Source organism: Anas acuta, chromosome 22 (genome assembly GCF_963932015.1).
Source record: "Anas acuta chromosome 22, bAnaAcu1.1, whole genome shotgun sequence".
NCBI lineage: Eukaryota > Metazoa > Chordata > Aves > Anseriformes > Anatidae > Anas > Anas acuta.
Window position 1 is genome coordinate 7,120,613 of NC_089000.1, and position 20,410 is coordinate 7,141,022.

Consider the following 20,410-nt stretch of genomic DNA (forward strand, 5'->3'; position numbering starts at 1 on the left):
ACTCCTCGACTATCTGTTTACTGACACCCATTTTCACAAGCTGAAGTTCTCCTGCTGACTTTCCCTTTTGACTGCATTCAGTCACTGGGGTGAAACCACTGAGAGGTGTTCGTGACCTTTAAAAAGTCGGTCGCGTGCTTGACTCACCCGCCTCCCTTCAGAGCCAAACAGCCAAAGCTCTGCCCGCAGGCACCCCAAAATCGCTGCCCCTGGCTTCAGACCAGCCCACAGGCTTTATGCGTGGGCCGGTCGAGAGGACAGATGGGTTTGTGGGACCCTGAACACATCGGAGTCACTGTAGCTGCTTTTAGGGCCTAAATGCACGATCCATAACGTGTCCTGAGGACAGGCCTGGAGCTGAGGTGGATGTGGGACGGGGCATGCTGCCTTTGTGTGACCACGCTGGGGCTGCGTACAGGCCCCAAACTGACATGGATTAGAGAGCGGGGGCTGAGCAGTGTGGGGACATCGCCCTGTGGGGCTGTTGTTGCCAATGCTTTGCACATTTTGGGGCAGAAAAGCAGATCCTGGGCCCTTTCCAGGTCCACAGCTGCCCCAGGCCTACTGGGGGGTGCACCCCAGTGTGGGTAGGCCTGTCTCCCCCGTCGGCAGCGACTCTCGGCTCTTTTTCTCTCTCAAAAAAACACCCTTAAGATCTTTAATTTTTAAAGATCCTGCGAGCTCTGCCTCTGCTGAGGTGCTTCATTTGCAGGTGGTGGCCTCCTGGCCTCTCCCCACCGCCAGCAATCAGCCGCCCGGGCCCAACCGCCTGGAAGCGCAGCGCGGGGGGGAAGCTCAGCCCGCGGGGAACGGCGCGAAGCCGGCGCGGGCTCTCATTAACCCGGCTCATTTGCATGATAATTACTTTCAGCGCCGGACTACATTTCCCGGCGTACATCGTGGCTCCCCCCCCGGCCTTATTGGCAGCCCGGCGGAGCGGCGCCTGCCCCTTCCTCCCGCCGCCGGCCCCGGGCGAGGGCCGGGCCGGGCCCCGCCATGAACTTCTCGGAGCCGTGCCGGCTGTCGGGGCTGCTGGGCAGGATCTCCCCCGACGGGCGTTGCCTGGTGGGTGCCCCCGGTACCGGCCCGGCTCCTCCTGGGGCATCGCTCCCCGGCCGCTGGGCTCCGCCGGGGCGTGTGAGGGGCTGGCGGGCAGCGCGGCGCCTTGCCCGGCCCCCGGGGCTGATGAGAAACCCCCCCAAAAATGGGTTTGTTTGGGGAGAATTAGGGCTAATTGTGCCTGGCGAGCGGTCTGGGAGTTAATGAGCTCGGTTTGTTAAGTGACGAGAGGCCCCCCTGCTGGCTTAAGTATTCTTACAGAGGTTTGTGTTACAGCAGCTCTGTCAGTCAGGCCTTTCTCAAGGGGGGAAAAATAATAATAAAAAACAAACTGTAACTAAAGCTTTTAGGGTCAGCAGCGGTTCGTTGGGGTGCAGTGAGAGTTGCAGTTTGTAGCTGTGGCACACCACAGCTCAGCGCTGCCCTTGGTTTATCCCAGGCATCGTGTGTGCAGTACCGGCTCATCGTGCGGGACGTGAGCACCCTGCAGATCCTGCAGCTGTACACCTGCCTGGACCAGATCCAGTACGTGGAGTGGTCGTCAGACTCCCTCTTCATCCTCTGTGCCATGTACAAGCGCGGGATCGTCCAGGTAAGCACCCGGACCAGGTACGTTTCCCGTGTGGTGTGAGGGAGAACGTAACAGCAAGCCGTTGCTCAGTGCTTTTGCTGAAGTAATTGATGTTATTCACAATGCGTGGCTTGAGGCTTTGTAACCCAGCAGGCTAATATTTACAGAACTATCACACACATCTCAGTTTGAAAACAAACAAAATTTGAATAAAATACCTAGCAAACCAATTTAAACCAAAGCTAGAGAATATTTTAAGGGTTTCTTATTTCAGCAGGAAACAAATACATGCAAACTTGCCACGTGAGCTAAACCATGTTTTTTTTAAAATTGCTGGACCTTAGAATATTTATCACAGAAGAAAACTTGCTTTACAATTTGTATTAACACACAGAGGTGTGGGGCTTACTTTTGTAGCGGAATCCAGCGCCAGTCCTTCATGGCTGCGGGCTTTCAGAGGTTTCCTGACCCCTCTGGTATGTTATGCAGGAACTCTTCCTCAGCTGTGGTGTGTTCTTGCAAGAAGAGGTTTAGGTGAAGTGTTCGTTTGGTGCAGTCTGTTTGGTTTCCCCTCTGTCCTAGGTCTGGTCCTTGGAGCAGCCAGACTGGCACTGTAAGATAGACGAAGGCTCAGCAGGATTGGTGGCTTCATGCTGGAGTCCGGATGGTCGTCACATTCTCAATACAACTGAGTTTCATGTAAGTGTGAAGTCATGATTACTCTTGATGGTATCAGATGTTGCTGTCTGCACTTCGCCTCTTAAAATAACCAGAAGCTCTTAAAGCTGTAGTGGTGGTAAAGAACACAAAGTTTTCCTGTATTTACAGATGTAATCTAGCTTAATTCCAGTTTAGGTGTTATTCTGCTAACATTTTATTCTCTTGTATTGATACAATAGAGAATGGACACTTTAGTTTATATAGGTAAAATTGTGTGCTTAAGAAAAGAGTAGGGATAACTGGCATTTATTGACGCTTTTTTAGTAATCAAATGTAGTGTTGGTAGCTCAGGGAAAGCTCAGGGTTTCTAGCAAACAAGCATAACAAAACCACATCCACAAAAATTTAAGACTGGCTGTGGAATTAAAAAAAAGCTCTTAGGTTTATATCTTGGGAATGCTTACAGGAACACTTGATTTTATAGACAGAAGTCAGAAGGCTGTTGATAGAATCACTTGTGAAATTATAATTAAAGTGCATGCTTATTGATTAAGAGCCGTGTTCTGGTGTAGAAACTGAAGTGGTTTGTGTGTGCTGGACACAAAGGGCTTGTTGGAAGGTGTTTGGAAGTCTGACTCTTCACCTTTATAGTCTTTGGATTATAGCTGATGATTGATGTTATTCAGTGCAGAGAGGAACAGTCAGAAAATAGCTAGGAACCACTTGAAAGAAACTGTTCTTCTTGCTGTATCTAATCTTTTCAAAGCCAGATGACACCTTGTTGTGCCACAATCCTCGCTAGCACTGAATTCAAATATTGCACTGCAAGATTTTCCTTTTTTAACCCACTGTCCAAATTTGAGTGATAGATGGGGGAATTTGTCATGTGTGTGTATACTAGAGTTAGTGTAAGTGCTGATGCTCTCGAGGAAACCTCCAAAAAAACATGCTTGCAGCTGAAGTGTAGCTCCCTGTGCACACATTGAGGAATTCTCTGGCAAGCCTGTTTAGTGTTTGGCCAGGGATTTTAGTGCTGACTGAAGTAGAGATTTTCTGGCTATAAAACAGTCTCCTTCCATTCTCCCCCACCCTTCTAGCTCATGGCTTATGAGGAGTGATGAATTTAAGCATGACTTTTTCCAGGAATGATTCACCTTGATGGTGATTAAAATAAATGAGCCCAGAGCTTCAACCTGAAGTCAGTAAAGACACGCTTGTTACTCAGGCAGGAGCGTAGTAGTCTGTGTAACCCAAACTGAGGGCTGCTGCTATGTGCTACAAGTGAGTTCCGTACGGCACATGCGTGTGGGGGTGGACGAGCAAGTATTTATTACCTCCCAACAGAACTCGGTTTGACCTTAGAGGATTTCATTAAGCCTTTGCCAAGTTGGCATCTGCGTTGGGATAAGTTTTCTTTCCAGCTGTAAACAGGTTGCTAAATTAGCTTTTGTCAGACAGCTGCCTGGGTTATGCCGATGTCTGAGTTGTGTTTACCCTATAGCATGCTAAATCCATAGTCTGGTGGGGCAGACATGAGCGGTGCTCAAGACAGAAATTGTCAGGACACTTAATATTGGTGTATTAGGTACCTTAGCAAATTCAAAGATCGCTCAGAGGGCTTAAAGCTTCTCTATGAACCAGTGCAGCTTGGCTTTGGTAGTGTGGTACTTGCAAACAGCATCAATTAATTACTCATACTTGTAATTCTTCAGGTCAGCATGTGAGCTGCACTGTAAGCTCACAAATAAATTTTATTCCTACTCAAATTTCTTGAAGGCATATGGTTATGCTAATTTATTTTCAGCAATCCATACTTACTTGTGCCACAGAAAACATTTGTCAGCTATCTAAATCTTCATGTAATCACTGCAATCAACAGCATGCTATGCAAGGCTGCTGGATGCTACAGTTTTGGGAAAGGAAGTATACACAGGTTCACTAGTCCTACCAGGCAGCAGGAAATATTTAAAGGTGCTTCCAGACTTGAAAGGCGTTTCTTTAATTGTCTGCTTCTATCTTAGAGCTGCACATGACAAGAAGCCAGAATAATTACAGCTTGACTTTTTCATCACCTTGTTGTTCATGCCAAGCTAGAGTACAATTCTGTTAGGAAAAGCAGTTTTGAAAAATAAAATAGTGATCTGAAGGTACTTTTTTATTGTTTTTAATCAATAAAGGCTTAATGAAAATTAGAAAAGCACTTTCTGAAAGCCTGCTATGTGAAATCTACCTGGAATCTGAAAAAGTTAGTGCATGGAGTCAATGATAGTGATTCACGTAGAGACCTGGAGGGCAGCTTGTCATCCCATGGCTATTGTTTGCTACTCTGTTTTACAGCAGGTGCTTCCTCTCCTGCTGAAATCCTCTCTGTTTTGTGGGGCAGTTCTGTGCTCCTGCTGCATTGCAGTGTGTCTAGCACAGCAAGCTGATTACCAGAAGATTCCCCGTTCTCAGTTTGTCCCGTGGAAGATGTACCTGGTGTTGTTCCTCTTACAGTGCTGTCCTTCTGCCTGAATGTTGGAGTGATAGGCACATGTAGAGCTTAAACAAGCTGTGGGTAAAAGATGCAGAGAAAGCAATTGGAGCTTTTGCTTCTTCAAAACTTCTAAGATTTGTGATAAATATCTGAAGATAATCAGCGTTGTTCTGGAGTGCTTCTTTTAAGACCCATACTTACAAAGTGCATGTGCTGTACTCTCTAGTTCCACTGTAGTGCCAAAGCGTTAAGGAACTGCTGTAGAACTCCAGCAGCAGAAAAAATGTGTGTTTGTGTATATTGGAGCTAATCCTTAGTAACTGGAAATGGCTACGTTGGTTGAAAAATGCTTTCTGTCGAGGAATGTGCTCTGAATAATCTTCTGAAATCCGGTGCTGACAGACACTGCTATGTAAGGAGGCTTTGTGACCCAGTCAAGTCTGGGACAAAAGTTGACAGTCATTTGAGATGCAAGGTTGTTTAAAAGTGTGTTTTTATCTATTGAAAATCACCAGTCTTACACCTGCCTATAGCTGTCAACATCGGGACGTAGTCCTGAACCCAGCACTGGAGACTGTTTATCACGTTACCATCTAAATACTTTTTATTTCTCAGCTGTTTTGGGGCTATTTTAAAAATGCTTCTGCTTTTGGTTTGTTTTTCCACTGCAAAACAACAGCTGAAAACCTCTCAGACACCATTATTATTTGGATTTGAGTTTGACAACTCCACTTAATCTAGTCACCTATAGCAAAGGATCCCTCAAAATGATCGGCCACAAAGTGTTTGCCATGGACTTAGGAGCCACAGTCTGTTCTCCTGCTGGAAAAGCAATTGTCCCTTCCCCGTGAGCTCTCTGAGAAAAGTCAGTAAGAAGAATATAATTGTGATGTTTGTGGTGTTTGGCTTTCTTCTCATCCTCTGTGTGTGGCAGGGGTTGGACTAGAAGATCTCCAGAGGTCCCCTCCAGCTTCAGCCGTTTAGTGATCTTGTTTCTGTCTCTCAATCACCTCTGTCAGCTGGGCAATAAACCTCCTTGGGCTAGTTTGTGTCAGCTTGGGCAGGATTGTGGAATAATGTTTCAGTTCCAGCTGGAAAGATAGAGGTTCACCCTTTTTGGCACATCTGATTGTGAACATTGTAAGACAGGGGTCAGGTCCATAGCTGAAGCATGCGGTGTGTCTTTCTTAGTTCAGAAAATGTTCTGTTTGTCTGGAGACAAAAAAAAAAAAAAAAAAAAAACCAACTGAAAAGAATCCTGATTTTGGGTGTCAAAGCAGCTTACTTTCACATGCTTTTAATGCTGGGACAAGGGAAGGTGTACTTGCCATTCCTCTTCCGAGGTGCAGTCTCAGGCAAGGCAGAGGTGGGAGCCCTTACATGCCCTGGGCTGTTTCTGGTAGAGGTTTCCCTCTCCCTGCGCACTCAGCAGTGCGTTTTTGTGTTTTCTGAGGCTCTGAGCCAGTCTGTACAGTGCAGGATAGAAGTGTGGGTGACACGCAGCAGGCAAGGTGAGTTGGTCGCGAGGCCAAGCAGTAACACAAATGTAAGCTTGGATGCCTTTGTCAGGAAAAATTACGATCCAGACCTCAGCATTCAAAGCTTGCAGCTGCTAAGCTTGTATTAAGTGGCTGTAGAATGCATGTGTTGTGTGTCCTGCATGTTTTGTTCAGGGGAGGAACAGCAGCAAGTACATTTAACACTGCAATTAATAGGAGCAAGCAGCATATCACTATTGCAGTTGCTGTAGAAGAATGTGAGTAGGCATTGTGTTGGTATTTTTAAAGTAAATCTTGCCTGAAGAGCAGACTAACAACATGGTATTTCTGTATGTCCGGAAGTGGGCAGTTGCAGTGATAAAACTTGATTAATGTTGCTCATCTAGTGGATTCCTCTAGGATCTGTTAAACTTCCAGGTTGGTGCTGTAGATGCCTAGCTGTAATTTCATAGCTGTTAAATAAAGGAGGAGAATAATAAAGGCTGCATCAAATAGTGGTCCAGTAGTGCCTTTGTTACAATCAGACTGTAATCTGGTTATGCTCTTTCCTGTTATATTAAATAATAATGCTTCTTGTGTTGTCTTTTCAAGTCTCACAAACTTTTTTTTACAAAAGCAGTAGAAAAAAACAGCTAGTGATGCTCTTTTGCTTTTGGACTCTACATATCTCTGGAGAGATGCAGCATTTGTTAGGATTCTGCAGCTTGATTTGAACACCTATCAGTCACTTTTGCTAGAAAGCACATGTTAGCAGTAAGAAAAACCTCCACAGTCTGAGCATTAACAGGCAGAACAGATACACAGGATGCTACCTTGGGGTCCTCTCACTAATGAATTGTACCAATTGCTTCAGAGAAGGAAAATAGGTATGGAGGACAAACACAAAAAAAAAAAAAGTGCAGCAGAAACTTGTTCCACTGCTGCTGGTAGTTGGTTGGTGCTTGATGCAGGTGGGTGAGAGAATGGTAGATGGTGCTAAAGCTTTACTCATGTAGTGAATCAACTAATTTTGTTGTTCAGTAGTCTTGGGAAAGATGGTTTTATGACCATCGTTCTTTATTGCAAAAATAGTTTTTACCTGTTCCCTTACCTTGGTACAATAAAACATAGGAAAACACAAGGAAAAAACTTACACTGGAAACATTCCTTGCACCAGATATAAATGCAAAGGTTCACATGACATCCTGATTGATGCACATATGTCTGGTGTGGCTGCCGTTGCTAAGGCAGAGAAGTATTTGTTTTTAATTGAATAATCTGCAGATGGCAACGCAGAGCTTCCAGAATGCAGGCTGTGACCTTGAAGAGCTGTGGAGCGGCTTGTTTGGCAGCTGACTGCCTTCTCTGCAGTTCTTGGTTTGTGGATGCACAGGTCTCCAGAAATACCCGAGACAGGATGTTTAATGTGTTTCTTTACACACTGTATTGTAGTTCTCTTCTAGTTCTTTAATTATGTAATGTTGCCTTCTTGTGGGTGGCTGAGGGAAGAGAAAAATGCAAATCAGCTGTCAAAAGCTGAGTGTCTTTAAAAGAAAGTCTTCTCTTTTAGTAGCCCTATCTCAAGAGACACAATACTCATAAGCTGTAGCAATTTCTCATCTATTCATAAATGCAATAAACTCCTCATTTCTTTTCCAGATTCTGTGATGAAACTGTTTTTCCAGCTGAAAAGCATCTATGTACAATATACATTGGCAATTGAAGCTAAATTTGTGCTGACATCCCCAACTTCAATATTAACAAAGTGCTTGTGTCTGTATGGGTGTTATGCACCTGTACCCCTCTAGAGTATAATAATCTGAAATAAGTGTCCTTGCTAACTGAAGAGAATTCAGGAGAGAATTTCTTGCAGGTTTTCTTAGGATTTGTTTGAATAATAGCAAAGCATAATTAAACCACAGAAGGTGTGTTTATCTACATTGTGTTGTTGAACTAGGTTGTTTGGGTTTTTGTTTTTATTTTTTAATCTACAAAAATAAGCAAATAATTCCTTGTTCTCTTTGCAACAGCTGCGGATAACTGTGTGGTCCTTGTGCACCAAGTCTGTGTCCTACATCAAGTATCCCAAAGCTTGTCAGCAAGGTGAGTGTCACAACTTGAACAGGGGGATGTTATTCTTAATGTGGCACAAAGAGAAACAAAGTTGATGTGTGAAGATGAAGCTCATGTTTCTGAATGGAGCAGGGTTCTTAGTCCCTCCCTGCTGAAGGGCTGGCTGCCCTCAGAGGTGCACAGCTCTAAAATCAGTACCTGTTTGCCAACTACTGCAAGTGTTGCCCTAGGATCTGAGGTCCTTTTCCTCTCTGAGAGGATTACAGCTCTCTATGTACCTGTTCTTTCTGTCCTGGTCCCCTTATGAAAGGTCCTACAAGACATTAAATTAAGCTGGATGCACTGTGATGAAAAGCACTAATCCAAAGTGTCTCATTACACATGAAAAGATTTAAAAAGGAAGCTCCTGTCAGAGCTGTCTGCAGCATGACTGTGGTTAGCAGCTTCCCAGCTGAGGTTTATGTATAATAGTCACACATGTGATGAAGATGGCAAAGTATTTCTTCTTTTATAAGAGTGGACAGGACACACACCTGGAACTTGATGGGACACCAGTAATTGCATACCTGACATGCAGCTAGGCCAAATGCACTGTTTGTTTGAAATCTATGCACTTCATGTAACAACTATCTGTCAGTAATCAAACAGTCTGTTTAGAAGTGTGATGAAGTTCTGCAGTAGCTGGAAAGCTGCATCGTTAGAAATCCTATTCAAAGTCCAAGAATTGCATAAGCAAATTAGTGAAAACTGCTCAATGACTTGATTAATGGGATCTTCTGTCAAACTAAGTTTTTGTCCCCCCTTTCCTCTTACTTCCCCCTCGAATTAGGAGTAACTGCTTTTCACTGTAGAGTCATCACTTACTCTGCCTTACCTTCTCTTAGTGTTGCCTTTCTGTCTCCTTGTCAGGGATTGCTTTCACTAAGGACGGCCGCTATATGGCAGTAGCAGAAAGACGTGACTGCAAAGACTTCGTCAGCCTCTTCGTATGCAGTGACTGGCAGCTACTCAGGGTAAGACATGTCCCTGTCTTCCACAGCTTCTGCATAGACTACAGCTATCTGTTGTACACTGCTTTAAACACTGTCACTTGGCTAGTCTGGTTTTGAACTTGCCAGTGTATTTTTCTAGCCAGCATCTGGCTCCTTTGCTGGCCTGTAGGCGTGCTTCCAGAGCAGAGGGATTCTGTTCAGGAAGCTGTAACTGCTGCATGTGTGTAAAGAGTTTCTGGTGGAATGCAGAGGTTCCACCTTGAAATTCTGCATGAGCTTCTTTACAACAAGCTGCTGTAGTAATGGTAGTGAAGGTATCTGATAATTGACAAAGTGATAATTTGAAATGTTTAATATAAATTGTTTTATTTTCAATTTAAAAATGAGAATGGTCTATGAAGAATACATGCTAGCATCTATTGGAGAACTGGATGAATCTGAGAAGTTAAAACCTTTTCTGAGACAAGGAATTAGGTTAGCCAGATTTCTTGGCTGATTCGATGTAACCACCTTTGTGTTTATGAAATGCCTTTTTTTTTTTTTTTTTAAGATGCAGCAACTTTTTGCCCTTTTCCAGAAAGAGAAACCACGGAAACTGTAGAAATATTTTCTCCCATAATAGCAAAGTATCTCTTTCTACACTAGTGTACAAAATGCTGTTACCTTTGTGGGAGAGTTTAAAAGGACAGAACTAGGGATCATGTTTATGTCAGATCCAATGGTATTTGGTAGTACAATGTTTCTAATTACTTCTCTTTTGGGGACAGCATTTTGACACTGAAACACAAGATCTGTTTGGGATCGAATGGGCTCCCAATGGCTGTGTTCTGGCAGTGTGGGATACATGTCTTGAGGTATGAGGAAAAAGCTTGATTACTTAAAATTTGGGTTGTTTTTTTTAGAGCTGCCATGTACTAAGCGGTAACTGAAATAGCTAGTATTGTAATCCTTAAACAAATATAACAAAAGCTGAACTCAAATGAAACCCTTTAGAATAGACTTGTATTGTTAATGGGCGTCGTTACAGGTGTATGTCAAACTGTTACATAAGTCTTTATTTAATGATAACATTATTACATTAGATTTGTAATTTATCTAAAAATACATTAGTTTGGATTGTGAATGTTGTGGAAGCAGCTATTCAGATAAATGAGTTATTCTTTAATATTGTAGAAATTTTACATTATGTTGCACAATAACTCTGTGTGTCTATGCCTAGAGCCTCACCTCGTATCACAGATAAGACACTATGCCCTTTGTGTTAAATTTCTGTGTTTTACCCTGGGAGAGCTTGGCAAGAGTGGTTTTCCCTGCCTGTGGCTTTTAATTATATTCTTAGTATTTAGAATTAATCAACTTTTTTTTCTAGTATAAAATATTGCTGTACTCCCTTGATGGCAGACTGCTGTCCACATACCGAGCGTATGAATGGTCCTTAGGCATAAAATCAATTGCCTGGAGTCCCAGCAGTCAATTTTTGGCAATTGGCAGCTATGATGAAAAGGTAAGAAGTAGGTGTTTTTCTTTTCCATCTAACCCATTTGCAGAATTTTGTCATAACGGTTCTGTCTTGCAATGCTTCCTTGAATTAGGTGCGTATCTTGAACCATGTAACTTGGAAAAAGATCGCAGAGTTCGAACATCCAGCAACAGTTGCTAACACAAAGACTGTAAGTATGGATCCAAAACCTATTGATAATTACCAGCACTTTGGTGCAGGTATTTATATCTGAAGATGCTAGCAAGTGCGTTTCATGCTGGAGAGTTGTGTTTTTGTTTTTTTTTTTTTTCCCTTGTAAGGTATAAACAGTGTTTGAGAACTCCCTTGAAAACTAGGGGATGTAAGAGAAACAGAGGAATCCTTCCAAATTTTTTGGAATATGCACATGATTATCAGTGTTGGCACCAGTAGATTCTCAGGACTTCTGTCATATGCCAGTGTATTTTGATGTAGATGGTGATTGCGTTAGCAATTTGGGTTATGCAGATGATGAGGACAAACTGGGGAACTTAACAGAAGTGATTTCTCAACTTCAAATAGCATTTGAAGTGGATTGTGATTTGATTTGTCTTGTATTTGCAAGCTCATTGAGCTCACCTAAAGAGTGTTTCCTGTAAACATCTGTCATTGTTTTTCTCCTTGCATATGCGTAGTCTCTCACCCCATAGATTGTGGGTAGTTGGCAGCAGGCAGAAAGCTACAGCTCTTATTCTAAAAAGTTGCTCTCATTCTTCAGGTCTTCAAGGTAAAAACAGCGTAGTAGTGCTGCGTGCCATTGAGGAGGAAGGCCTAGTCTTGGGTCTGGACAGATGTCCTTTAAGAGTTCACATGTGTAGGCTGTTAAGGCTGCAAAATCCCCATGGCTGTGCTGATGCCTCTTAACCAGAAGCAAGGCATGATCCATTAAATACACTTCAGCAAAACTTCTCATTTCATTTACTTTCACTTTCATTTATTTGTCACAGGAGTGTTTTCTTGATCATGGTTCCAACAAACAAATGATTCACTGAGAATGTCAGACTCAGTATTTGCCTGCTGGAACCCTTTGCTCCTTTAATGAGCTATGGGGTGCTGAGGTATAATGCACTCGAGTAGTGTACTCTCAAACAAGTGAACTCTCACTTGTTTCTTTGTAGGTTGTGTATAAAGAAGTGGAGAAACCTTCATCTGTGGAAACAGAGAGACTTTCTTTCCCACCAACAAGAGCGTTGGCTAGTTCTCTCTTCAGCACACAAAGTAAATGTAAGCCAGAGTTTACTAAAATGAAACACTTGCCATTTGAAGTCTTTCCATAAATAAACATCATAGGTAAATAGAAGAGTCAAATCCTGTCCTATCATTTGAGAGATTTTTAATAGTTGGAATAAAAATATTTTGTCTGTGCAGGCTTGTTTAGTAACGCACTTTTATTTCCACTTGCAGATGACATTTCCCAGGTGCCAGTCTCTTTCCAGTATATCAAACCAGTTGCTGATAGGGCTAACCCCAAAATGGGGATTGGGATGTTGGCATTCAGTCCAGATAACTGCTTCCTGGCAACCAAAAACGGTGAGTTCCTACTGCCCCCTACTAAAGGGGAAATCTCATTATACGTGGTGTTTTCTTACAGAAATGTCAATAATGGATGAATTATTTTGCACTGTGGAGAGACTCAGGCCCTATTTAAAATTGGATCTCTGCTGTGTAAACACTTTACTACAGCGGAAATTCAGTGTATGTTCTGTGTGTAGCATGTGTAAAGTACCGCGAGCTGTGAGACCTGCTTATCATTATGTTACCTTGGTTTTGGCTTTATATTTAACAGAAATAGTCTGTTCTATATTTCCTCAAATCTATATGAGGTCACTGTATTGGAAAATGAAGTACACAAATCCTTCCTCTATTTATACAGCGTGTGTGTCTTGGAAGGCAGAATTCTTTACAACCTGTCACGGTGCAACTTTTGATTAACACAAATAGTAAAAGTTGTGGGATTAACATTCAATTTTTCCCTTTGACGGGCCCAAGGGCTGTTTACATCAGGATGCAAAAGTTGTGGGTCAGAGTAAAAGCCTACTAACAGAGGAGCGTAATTGTGAGTAATTTGATAAAAGCCAGTGAAGGACTGGAAGACAAATTGAGTTGCTTCTAAAAAGGCTGAGAGATCTGTTTTTCCTTCTGCTATTCACATGATTACCTCTGTTTTCTGACAGATAACATTCCTAATGCTGTTTGGATCTGGGACATTCAAAAGCTGAAGCTATCTGTAGTCCTAGAGCAGCTGTGTGCCATCCAGTCTTTCCAGTGGGATCCACGACAACCTCGACTTGCTGTGTGCACAGGAAATAGCAAAGTCTACTTATGGTCCCCAGCTGGATGTGTGTCAGTGCAGGTTCCAATGGAAGGTAAATCTCTGCAATTACTTCCACAAGCAATCATCAGCTTCTTACAAACTTTTTTTTTCCCACTTTTACATTGGTCCAAGCATTATCATGTAAAGATTTAGCTGTGTTCTTGGAGCTTCTTAACCAGGTGTTTCTACCCTTTAAAAAAGACATTTGAAATGAGACAGCAGACACAGTAAAATACATCATGGACAGAGCACAGGGGCTAATGATTTTAATTGTTGCATTAATTGTGTGATATGTTGAGTTCTTAAGCTTTACATTCATGTAAGTTTATTTACATAGAAATGGTCATTGTGCAGAATGCCAAGTGTTGTAACACTTGAGGTATTCTGAAAACAACTAAAGTACAACTACAGAAATACTAGCAGGGAAAAATGTGTTAAGTCTGGTATATAAAGATAGAACACATGGGAACCTGAACTCTAGGTCAGCCTGTGTTATGAGAAGCTTTATGGTTTGCAGTGAGTGATACCAGGCCATTAGCTAGATCAATGTCTTTCTGCTTATTAAACAGAAAATAAATCAGATTCAGCTTTTTCCTCTCTCCACAAGTAGCAGCTGGATCATCAGAGAATGCAGCTCTGCAGCAGCGGACAGTCTTGTGGCATTTGTTTGCATTAAAATGATGAGTCTCCAAACTTGCTTATGCTTGTATATGGAGTACAAAGTAACTGTCCATTTTGGGGAAATGGTCAGTAATACAGATTATTTGCACTGAGATGCTGGAGAGCGGATTGGCTCTACTACAACAGGAACAAAAACTCCATGTTAAAGCTTCTAAAGTAGGAGAACTTTTTTTTTTTGCAATGTGTGTGACTTAGCCTAGGAAAAGGTAACCAAAATAAGACGTGGTTTCTTGCTGACAAACTGTGATCTGTTTCTGCAGGTGACTTCCAGATTGTCTCTCTCTGCTGGCATCCTAGTGGAGATTCCATGGCACTTCTGAGCAAGGAGAACTTCTGTATGTGTTACTTAGAAAGAGAAGAGGTGAAGTAACTGTCAGCTGCATTTAAAAATGCTTTCAAATTTGAGGAAGAGGGTCAAACCCCATTGCCCAACCTTGAAGGTTTTTGTACTTCTATTTATTTGAAGGAGTGTAACCAAACTCCAATCTGTAAAATACTGTTTTTATTTGAGTGGTGTTGCAACTTAAGCATAGAGAATGAAGTCTGGATTTTAAGAAAACTAGTTCTCATGTAGTTGTACTTTCTTTGAAATTGTCAACTAGGGAATTTCACTTCTAAGATTGTATCTGAGTGTATATAATGTATAGCTGTTATTTAAATTTGATAATTTCCAATAAATATTTTGATAGTTATAAACTTGGTATGACTCTCACTATAAACCTGTATTGCCCTAGATTTACTGCACTGAATCTTTCCAAGGATCATACCTGATACTTTTGAATACATTACATGGAACTGAAAGGGGAGTTTCTGAACCAGCTATCTAATGTTCAGTAAGGAAAGAGCTGTTGGACCATCCTTTATCTTTAATTTGAGTAGCCAGCCTATGATTCTTCAAGGGAAGGAACATTTACCAATTTATTTTTTTCTTCTCCTACTTAATTTGACAGGCTCAGTCTCCCCAAAATGAAGAACAGTGAACAAATTTAGTTGGCATTTAACTTTATTGCAAGATAAAATAAATAGATACCTTAGAAAATGCATTGAGAGGGGCATGCAGCATGACTTCAGCTTTATATAAATTTCAGAAATCCACATCTACTTTAAGTTCAAGAAAATACCACTACAGCACTTACTCAGTATTGCAGTTATGCAGACAAATGCTCTGATAGAGCAGCGTATAGAAGGTCCTACGCAATGGCAAAGCTTGTTACAGTAACCACAGGAGTAATTCTAGTTTTAGTATCTCTTGCTCCTGAAAAGCAGTACTAGAGAGGGTAAGTGCAAGAATGAATAAATCAAGACTGACACAGTGCTTAAATTTTTAGGTATTAGGAAGTCCTGTACTGCTGCCGTCCCAAACCACAGTAAATTTAGGAAAAATTACAAAATATAAATCTAATCAAAGTAGAATTACTTTAAGTTATAAAACTGTTCCTGTAAATAATAACTTTGAAGGCAAATGTGCTTGAGGCTTTTGGCAACACTCTCAAGATAGTCTTTATTCTATGGTTGCAGCAAGAAAACAAACTGCCAAGTTAGACTCAATTAAGAAGGAACTATTTTTACAAAAAGTTAATACTTTCAGCCATATCCATCAGTTTACAAAGTAAAGGTTTGTGTACACTGCTCTGCTTCTGAGCAGATGTGGCAGTGCAGCTTAACAAAACTTGCTGACTGCTTTGCTAAAGAATGACTGACACAGCTTTCAAAATTCTTAACAGGCATTAATCAAAATACTAAGATTACTGTAACTGAGGCACTAATACCGCTTTAAACAGTCACAAGCACGCCACATGATTTGACACTGTATAGGGCACTAATATGGCATGAACGTGCTGCAGTGCCTTGGAGATCTGTAGAGTGCAGCAGAAATCAATCGCATGGAATTAACAGGGAAGAACATGTAGTTAGAAGTGGAAGAGGAAGTAACGACTGCTCCCTGGCCCTGTGTAAGACCCAGTAAGACCTGTAAATTAGATACAGAATATGAGAGTGACACCACCTTGTGTCCGCTTCAGGTTAAGCTGGCTTGTGCATTCTAGTGATTTCCTTAACAACCAGGGCTTCCTGGGACTGATTAGTTCTACAACCACCCCCTTTTGTTCCCGTAACTTTTCCCCTTTGATTATCAAATATTCTGCCACAGTGTGCACTCTCCCCAGGAGACTGATATAAAATCACCTTCCCTTGAAAAGATTAAATGCAATGAATTTTAAAATCCAATTTTGCCTCTTGTCATGGAGTAGCCGAGTTTGGCTTCATTGTTGATGAAGGACATCAATCCCAGGTAGGTTTCAATCAGGAGAGGACGCTCCAGCACTAGCACACCATTAGCCCTTCCTGGCAATGGACACTCCTTGTGGGCCTTCTTCACAGCTTGAATTAGCTGAGTTTTAAAGTCTTCCAACTGAAAGAAAAAAAAAACACCAAGATGTTCTTCCATTGTTTTAAAAAGTGTTAAGCTTTCACAGGCAAAGAGCTGCTGATGTTGAAGTTTAAAGCATTAACACTAAAGCTGTAGTTGTGATGAACCTTGCATGTCATAACCTTTACTTTCTGACATTTAATATGGAGAATGGGGAGACAGGTTGCAGCTCTAAGTTTTGTCTTTAATTTATCTGCTTCTGTTCGATTTACCTGCTGTGTCTTTTCAAACTAATCTAAGTAGTATCCAGCCTATGATACCAAGAAGCCATCTAGAATAGGAAAGGCGATTTCCTTACCAGGCAGAGGGACGTGATCTTCTCATCAGCATCTGCCATGGGATGTTCGGTGAAGGTGGCGTACGGGACGCTTGTGGACCACGGGTTCCATCGGCTGATGAAGGAGGCACGGCTTTGCTTGTCCCACTGAATGCGAACCCCAATGCCTTCTCGCCTGATGTGGAGGACAGCAGAATTGACACAGAATTATTTCAGTCTTTGCAGTGAGTTTAATTAGAGGCGTACTGAAAGAGTCCTACTTAAAACTGGCAGCTAAACTGTTTGGTAATATGCTTTTCTCTAGGAAAGTAATAAAATAATTAAACATTAAATAATTCCATCCCTGAAACACGTAAAGAGACGTTCAGCTAAGTGCAAAAAGGTAAAGCTGATGAGACATCTGGGACACAAAGCCTAAGCCATATTGTCTGCAGTGACCTACACTTCAGTATGACCTGACCTGTACTCCTGGCTTTCTAATAATGCTCTGGTGCTGCTGCTGCTCACTGCGTTATCTAATAGCAATGAACTTCTCCCACATCTGCTGGTCTTGTCCTGGAGCAACTCACTTTTAATGCAACTAGTAAGTGTCCAAGCAAGACCGCAGCTACTCTGATCTTCCAATGAAGTTTCAGTAACTGTAAATGAAGTCAACGAGTTAACAGCAGCAAGAGGAAGAGTTCTCAAAAGGTGCCCAATGTTTAAAACCACGGGTTGTCAGCCCACGCTACTTAGGGTAATGCTACAATATTGCTGCATCAACTTACTTGTTCAGAGATTTAGGTGGGAACTCAAACTCTCCTACAGAGATGGTATCAACTGCATTGAGTGCGATCCTCGTCACGTGCTGGCACTGCAGGCTGATGAAGTCGTATTTACAGACCAGGAGGGACCGGTCTGTGATGAGCACAAGTCGCTCCTTCTCATTGTTCCAGTGGTCAATTCTGGGAAGGTAACGAGAGTGAGATTTAGGGGTCTTCTTGGCTGTTGCCACGTTGCTTGGTGTTGCCACATTTACTAAATCAATAACTACATTTGTGCAAGGACAGGGTAGAGAAACAGTCTTCTGTAACTGTGCTGTGACTTAACATTTTCATCTGGAAGCACATCTGCACACCCAAATCATCAGTTTCCTCACGTTTAACCCAAGATCTTACCTTTTCCTGCATGTTTTGCCACCCTACCTTCTTGAACCACCACAGCTGAGACAATTTCATCCTCAGGGCATCTAAAGCTGCTCCTACTTTCACTCTGAGGGCGACGAAATCAGCGTTCAAACTTGAAACCTACTAGAGCTTATTCTTACCGCTTTGACTGTTAATAAACATCGCTTCACCAGGAATGGAAACGTAAAGCTGATGAGCCCACGATTATTCTCGTGGTGCAGTGGTGAATTACAGCCCGGGGCTGCACAGAGCCTCTGTGGGTGCCAGGGCACGCTCCCTGCCGCCCCGAGGTGTGCCGTGGGGTACGGCCTGGAGCCAGCTGCTGCCTGCAATGGGGAAACTGGGGCCGGGAACTGGGAGATGGGGGCTTGGGGCTGGGATTTCGGCTCTGGGGGCTCAGAAATGGGGTCTGGGGGCTGGGATTTCGGGGCTGTGGGCTGCCTGCAGCCAGCAGCAGCTCCTGCCTGGCCCCCAGCCCCTCACATTCCGTCCCCCCCCGTTCAGCTCCACTCACCGGTGAGGGCCCCTGTACCCCATCGCCCCCCCCCCAGCCCCCTTTTACCCCCCTTTACCCCCCCCCAGCCCCCTTACTCCGCCAGCAGCCACACGCTCTGCACCTCCCCGTCCTCGGCGGGTGTCAGCACGGCGCGGATCTCCCCCACCGCCTGCTCCACGGCTCCGGGCTGCGGGGAGAGAGAGCAACGGTGAGGCGAGAGGGGGGGGAAATTTGGGAAAAGGGGGGGGGGTGGGTGCCGGGGCCGGGCCCTACCCGGAACACGAAGAAGTCCCGCAGGCGGCCGCGGCGGGTGGCGGTGCGCACGGGGAGCGGCCGCAGGCTCTGCCGGGCCGGGGGCGCCGGGGGCCCGCGGGGGGACAGCGGCACCGGGGCCGCCACCCCCAGCACGGCCGCGGGGCCGCAGCCCCCCGGGGGGCCGCCCGCGGCATCGCCCAGCGCCAACATGGCGGGGAGGGGCGGGGCTGGGCCACCAGGGGGCGGGGCTGAGGGGAGGGAGCCGGGGAGGGGGCGGGGCTTGGGGGAGGGTTAGGGTTAGGGTTGGAGTTAGGGTTGGGGTTTTATTTAGGGTTGGGGTTGGAGTTAGAGTTAGGGTCAAGGGTTAGGGTTAGGGGTTAGATTTAGGGTTCGGGTTTAGATTTAGTGTTGGGATTAGGGTTAGATTTAGGGTTAGGGTCAGGGGTTAGATTTAGGGTTAGGGTTAGATTTAGGGTCAAGGGTTAGTTTTAGGGTTAGATTTAGTGTTGGGATTAGATTTAGGGTTAGGATCAGCGGTTAGATTTAGGGTTGGGGTTGGATTTAGGGTTAGGATTAGGGGTTAAATTTAGGGTTAGGGGTTGGATTTAGGGTTAGGATTAGGGGATTAGGATTAGCGGTTAGATTTAGGGTTAGGGGTTGGATTTAGGGTTAGGATCAGCGGTTAGATTTAGGGTTGGGGTTGGATTTAGTGTTAGGGTTAGGGGTTAGATTTAGGGTTGGGGTTGCTTTAGGGTCAAGGGTTAGATTTAGGATTAGATTTAGGGTCAGGGATTAGATTTAGGGTTAGGGTTATATTTAGCATTAGGGTTTTGGCTCAGGTTAGGGTTTGGGTTAGAAGGGTTAAGGTTTGGGTTAGATTTAGGGTTAATGTTTGGCTTAGGTGTACGTTTAGGGCTAGGATTCAGGTTAGGTTTAGGGTTTGGGTTCAGCTTCATGTCTGGCCTTGGGTTCAGGTTTTGCTTTTGGTTTTTGTTTATGTTTGGGGTAGGGGTAGGGTTTGGGGTGGCCGCACTGGCAGTGGTGTCACCGAGCAGGGCTTGCACCAGCCCAGGCCCTCGCCCGCTGCTGGTGCTGAGGACACGGGGCAGGGGTGCAGATTGTGGCCGTGACCCCACTGCCCAGAGGCACAGCAAGGGGCAGCCGCAAGCTGGAGCCCCGGCAGCAAAGGTGAAATGATGGGGGGGAACCACGGCAAGTTCACGTTTTTATTTCCCCAGCCTCTGTCCTTATTGTGGATATTTTCTCAGCTCTTTTTAGAGCCCCGCTGCCTCCCTGCTGCACCCAGCCAGGGGGTGACACCTGCGGCAGGCGGCCGTGCTGGGGGTGGCACGGGGCTGGAGCCACCCCGACCTGACCCCACAGGTGGTGCTGGGCTGCAGGAACCCCCTCTGAGTGCGCTGCCTCCGCTCCGCGCCCTCCTGCCCGCAGCCCTCGCTCCCACGAGCACGGGGGGACAGGGGGACAGCAAACCTCACCTGGAGAAGGGGCTTCGGAGGGCACCGCGGGGCTGGCTTACAGCAGCGAAACCACTGAGACTACAAAACCTCTCACCGAAATACGTTATTTATTAATAAAACCTTCCTAAGGGCTGTCACAGCTCTCCTCTGTGCGGGTGTTTCTCAGAACTCGGGTTCCCCGCTGCCAGCCCGATGTGGCGCTTTGCTGCGCCTTCCCCATGAGCCCCGCACACAGCACGACTCCCTTGGGGAGAGAGCAGGGTTTTTTTTCTGTTGGAGTGTATAGAAGGAATAAATCTTCGCAGGATGCCTTAGATGGGCTGGAAAGGGCTTTGGGATGGTGTGGATAGAAGTTGCCCTTGGTAGTAGCGCAAAGGGGCTGTCGGGGAAACAAACCCACAGCGTCCGCGCTGCGGTTCCGCAGGGTTCCCCCTCCTCTGGTGGGAGGGATTTGAGGCTGTCAGCGAGAGGAGAAAGGAGAGCGTGT

At 44.5% G+C, this 20,410-nt stretch overlaps 3 protein-coding genes across 5 annotated transcripts in view; 1 reads left to right on the forward strand and 2 right to left on the reverse strand.

Annotated features, from left to right (window-relative positions):
• TP73 (tumor protein p73) overlaps window positions 1-2,180 on the reverse strand; it is a 36,776-nt gene extending 34,596 nt beyond the window's left edge. For all 3 annotated transcript variants that reach the window (XM_068658736.1, XM_068658733.1, XM_068658737.1), the window contains exon 1: window positions 2,040-2,180. In XM_068658736.1, the coding sequence (XP_068514837.1) occupies window positions 2,040-2,071 (32 nt within the window). In that variant the 5' untranslated portion in view covers window positions 2,072-2,180. The remainder of the gene's footprint in view (window positions 1-2,039) is intronic.
• Window positions 916-14,519, forward strand: WRAP73 (WD repeat containing, antisense to TP73). The gene is made up of 12 exons (XM_068658744.1): window positions 916-1,065; window positions 1,499-1,651; window positions 2,213-2,329; window positions 8,275-8,347; window positions 9,227-9,330; window positions 10,077-10,163; window positions 10,679-10,813; window positions 10,902-10,979; window positions 11,947-12,052; window positions 12,233-12,358; window positions 13,003-13,194; window positions 14,084-14,519. Exons 1-12 carry the CDS (start codon window positions 997-999, stop codon window positions 14,191-14,193), a joined length of 1,350 nt encoding a protein of 449 aa, XP_068514845.1. The 5' UTR covers window positions 916-996; the 3' UTR covers window positions 14,194-14,519.
• A 289-nt stretch (window positions 14,520-14,808) lies between these two features.
• Window positions 14,809-18,680, reverse strand: TPRG1L (tumor protein p63 regulated 1 like). Its single transcript, XM_068658746.1, has 5 exons — window positions 18,464-18,680; window positions 18,286-18,377; window positions 17,296-17,472; window positions 16,550-16,703; window positions 14,809-16,233 (listed from the first exon to the last, which is right to left on the reverse strand). Exons 1-5 carry the CDS (start codon window positions 18,653-18,655, stop codon window positions 16,039-16,041), a joined length of 810 nt encoding a protein of 269 aa, XP_068514847.1. The 5' UTR covers window positions 18,656-18,680; the 3' UTR covers window positions 14,809-16,038.
• Window positions 18,681-20,410: the final 1,730 nt, after the last annotated feature.

Bases quoted from the DNA above. Each gene is read 5' to 3' on its own strand.
- WRAP73 (XM_068658744.1), top strand. From the start codon at position 997: ATGAACTTCTCGGAGCCGTGCCGGCTGTCGGGGCTGCTGGGCAGGATC. The intron at 1,652-2,212 runs GTAAGCACCCGG...CCTCTGTCCTAG, and splicing joins ACAAGCGCGGGATCGTCCAG to GTCTGGTCCTTGGAGCAGCC. The intron at 8,348-9,226 runs GTGAGTGTCACA...TCTCCTTGTCAG, and splicing joins TCCCAAAGCTTGTCAGCAAG to GGATTGCTTTCACTAAGGAC.
- TPRG1L (XM_068658746.1), bottom strand. From the start codon at position 18,655: ATGTTGGCGCTGGGCGATGCCGCGGGCGGCCCCCCGGGGGGCTGCGGC. The intron at 18,378-18,463 runs GTAGGGCCCGGC...CTCTCCCCGCAG, and splicing joins GGGACTTCTTCGTGTTCCGG to CCCGGAGCCGTGGAGCAGGC. The intron at 16,234-16,549 runs GTAAGGAAATCG...TTTTTCTTTCAG, and splicing joins AGATCACGTCCCTCTGCCTG to TTGGAAGACTTTAAAACTCA.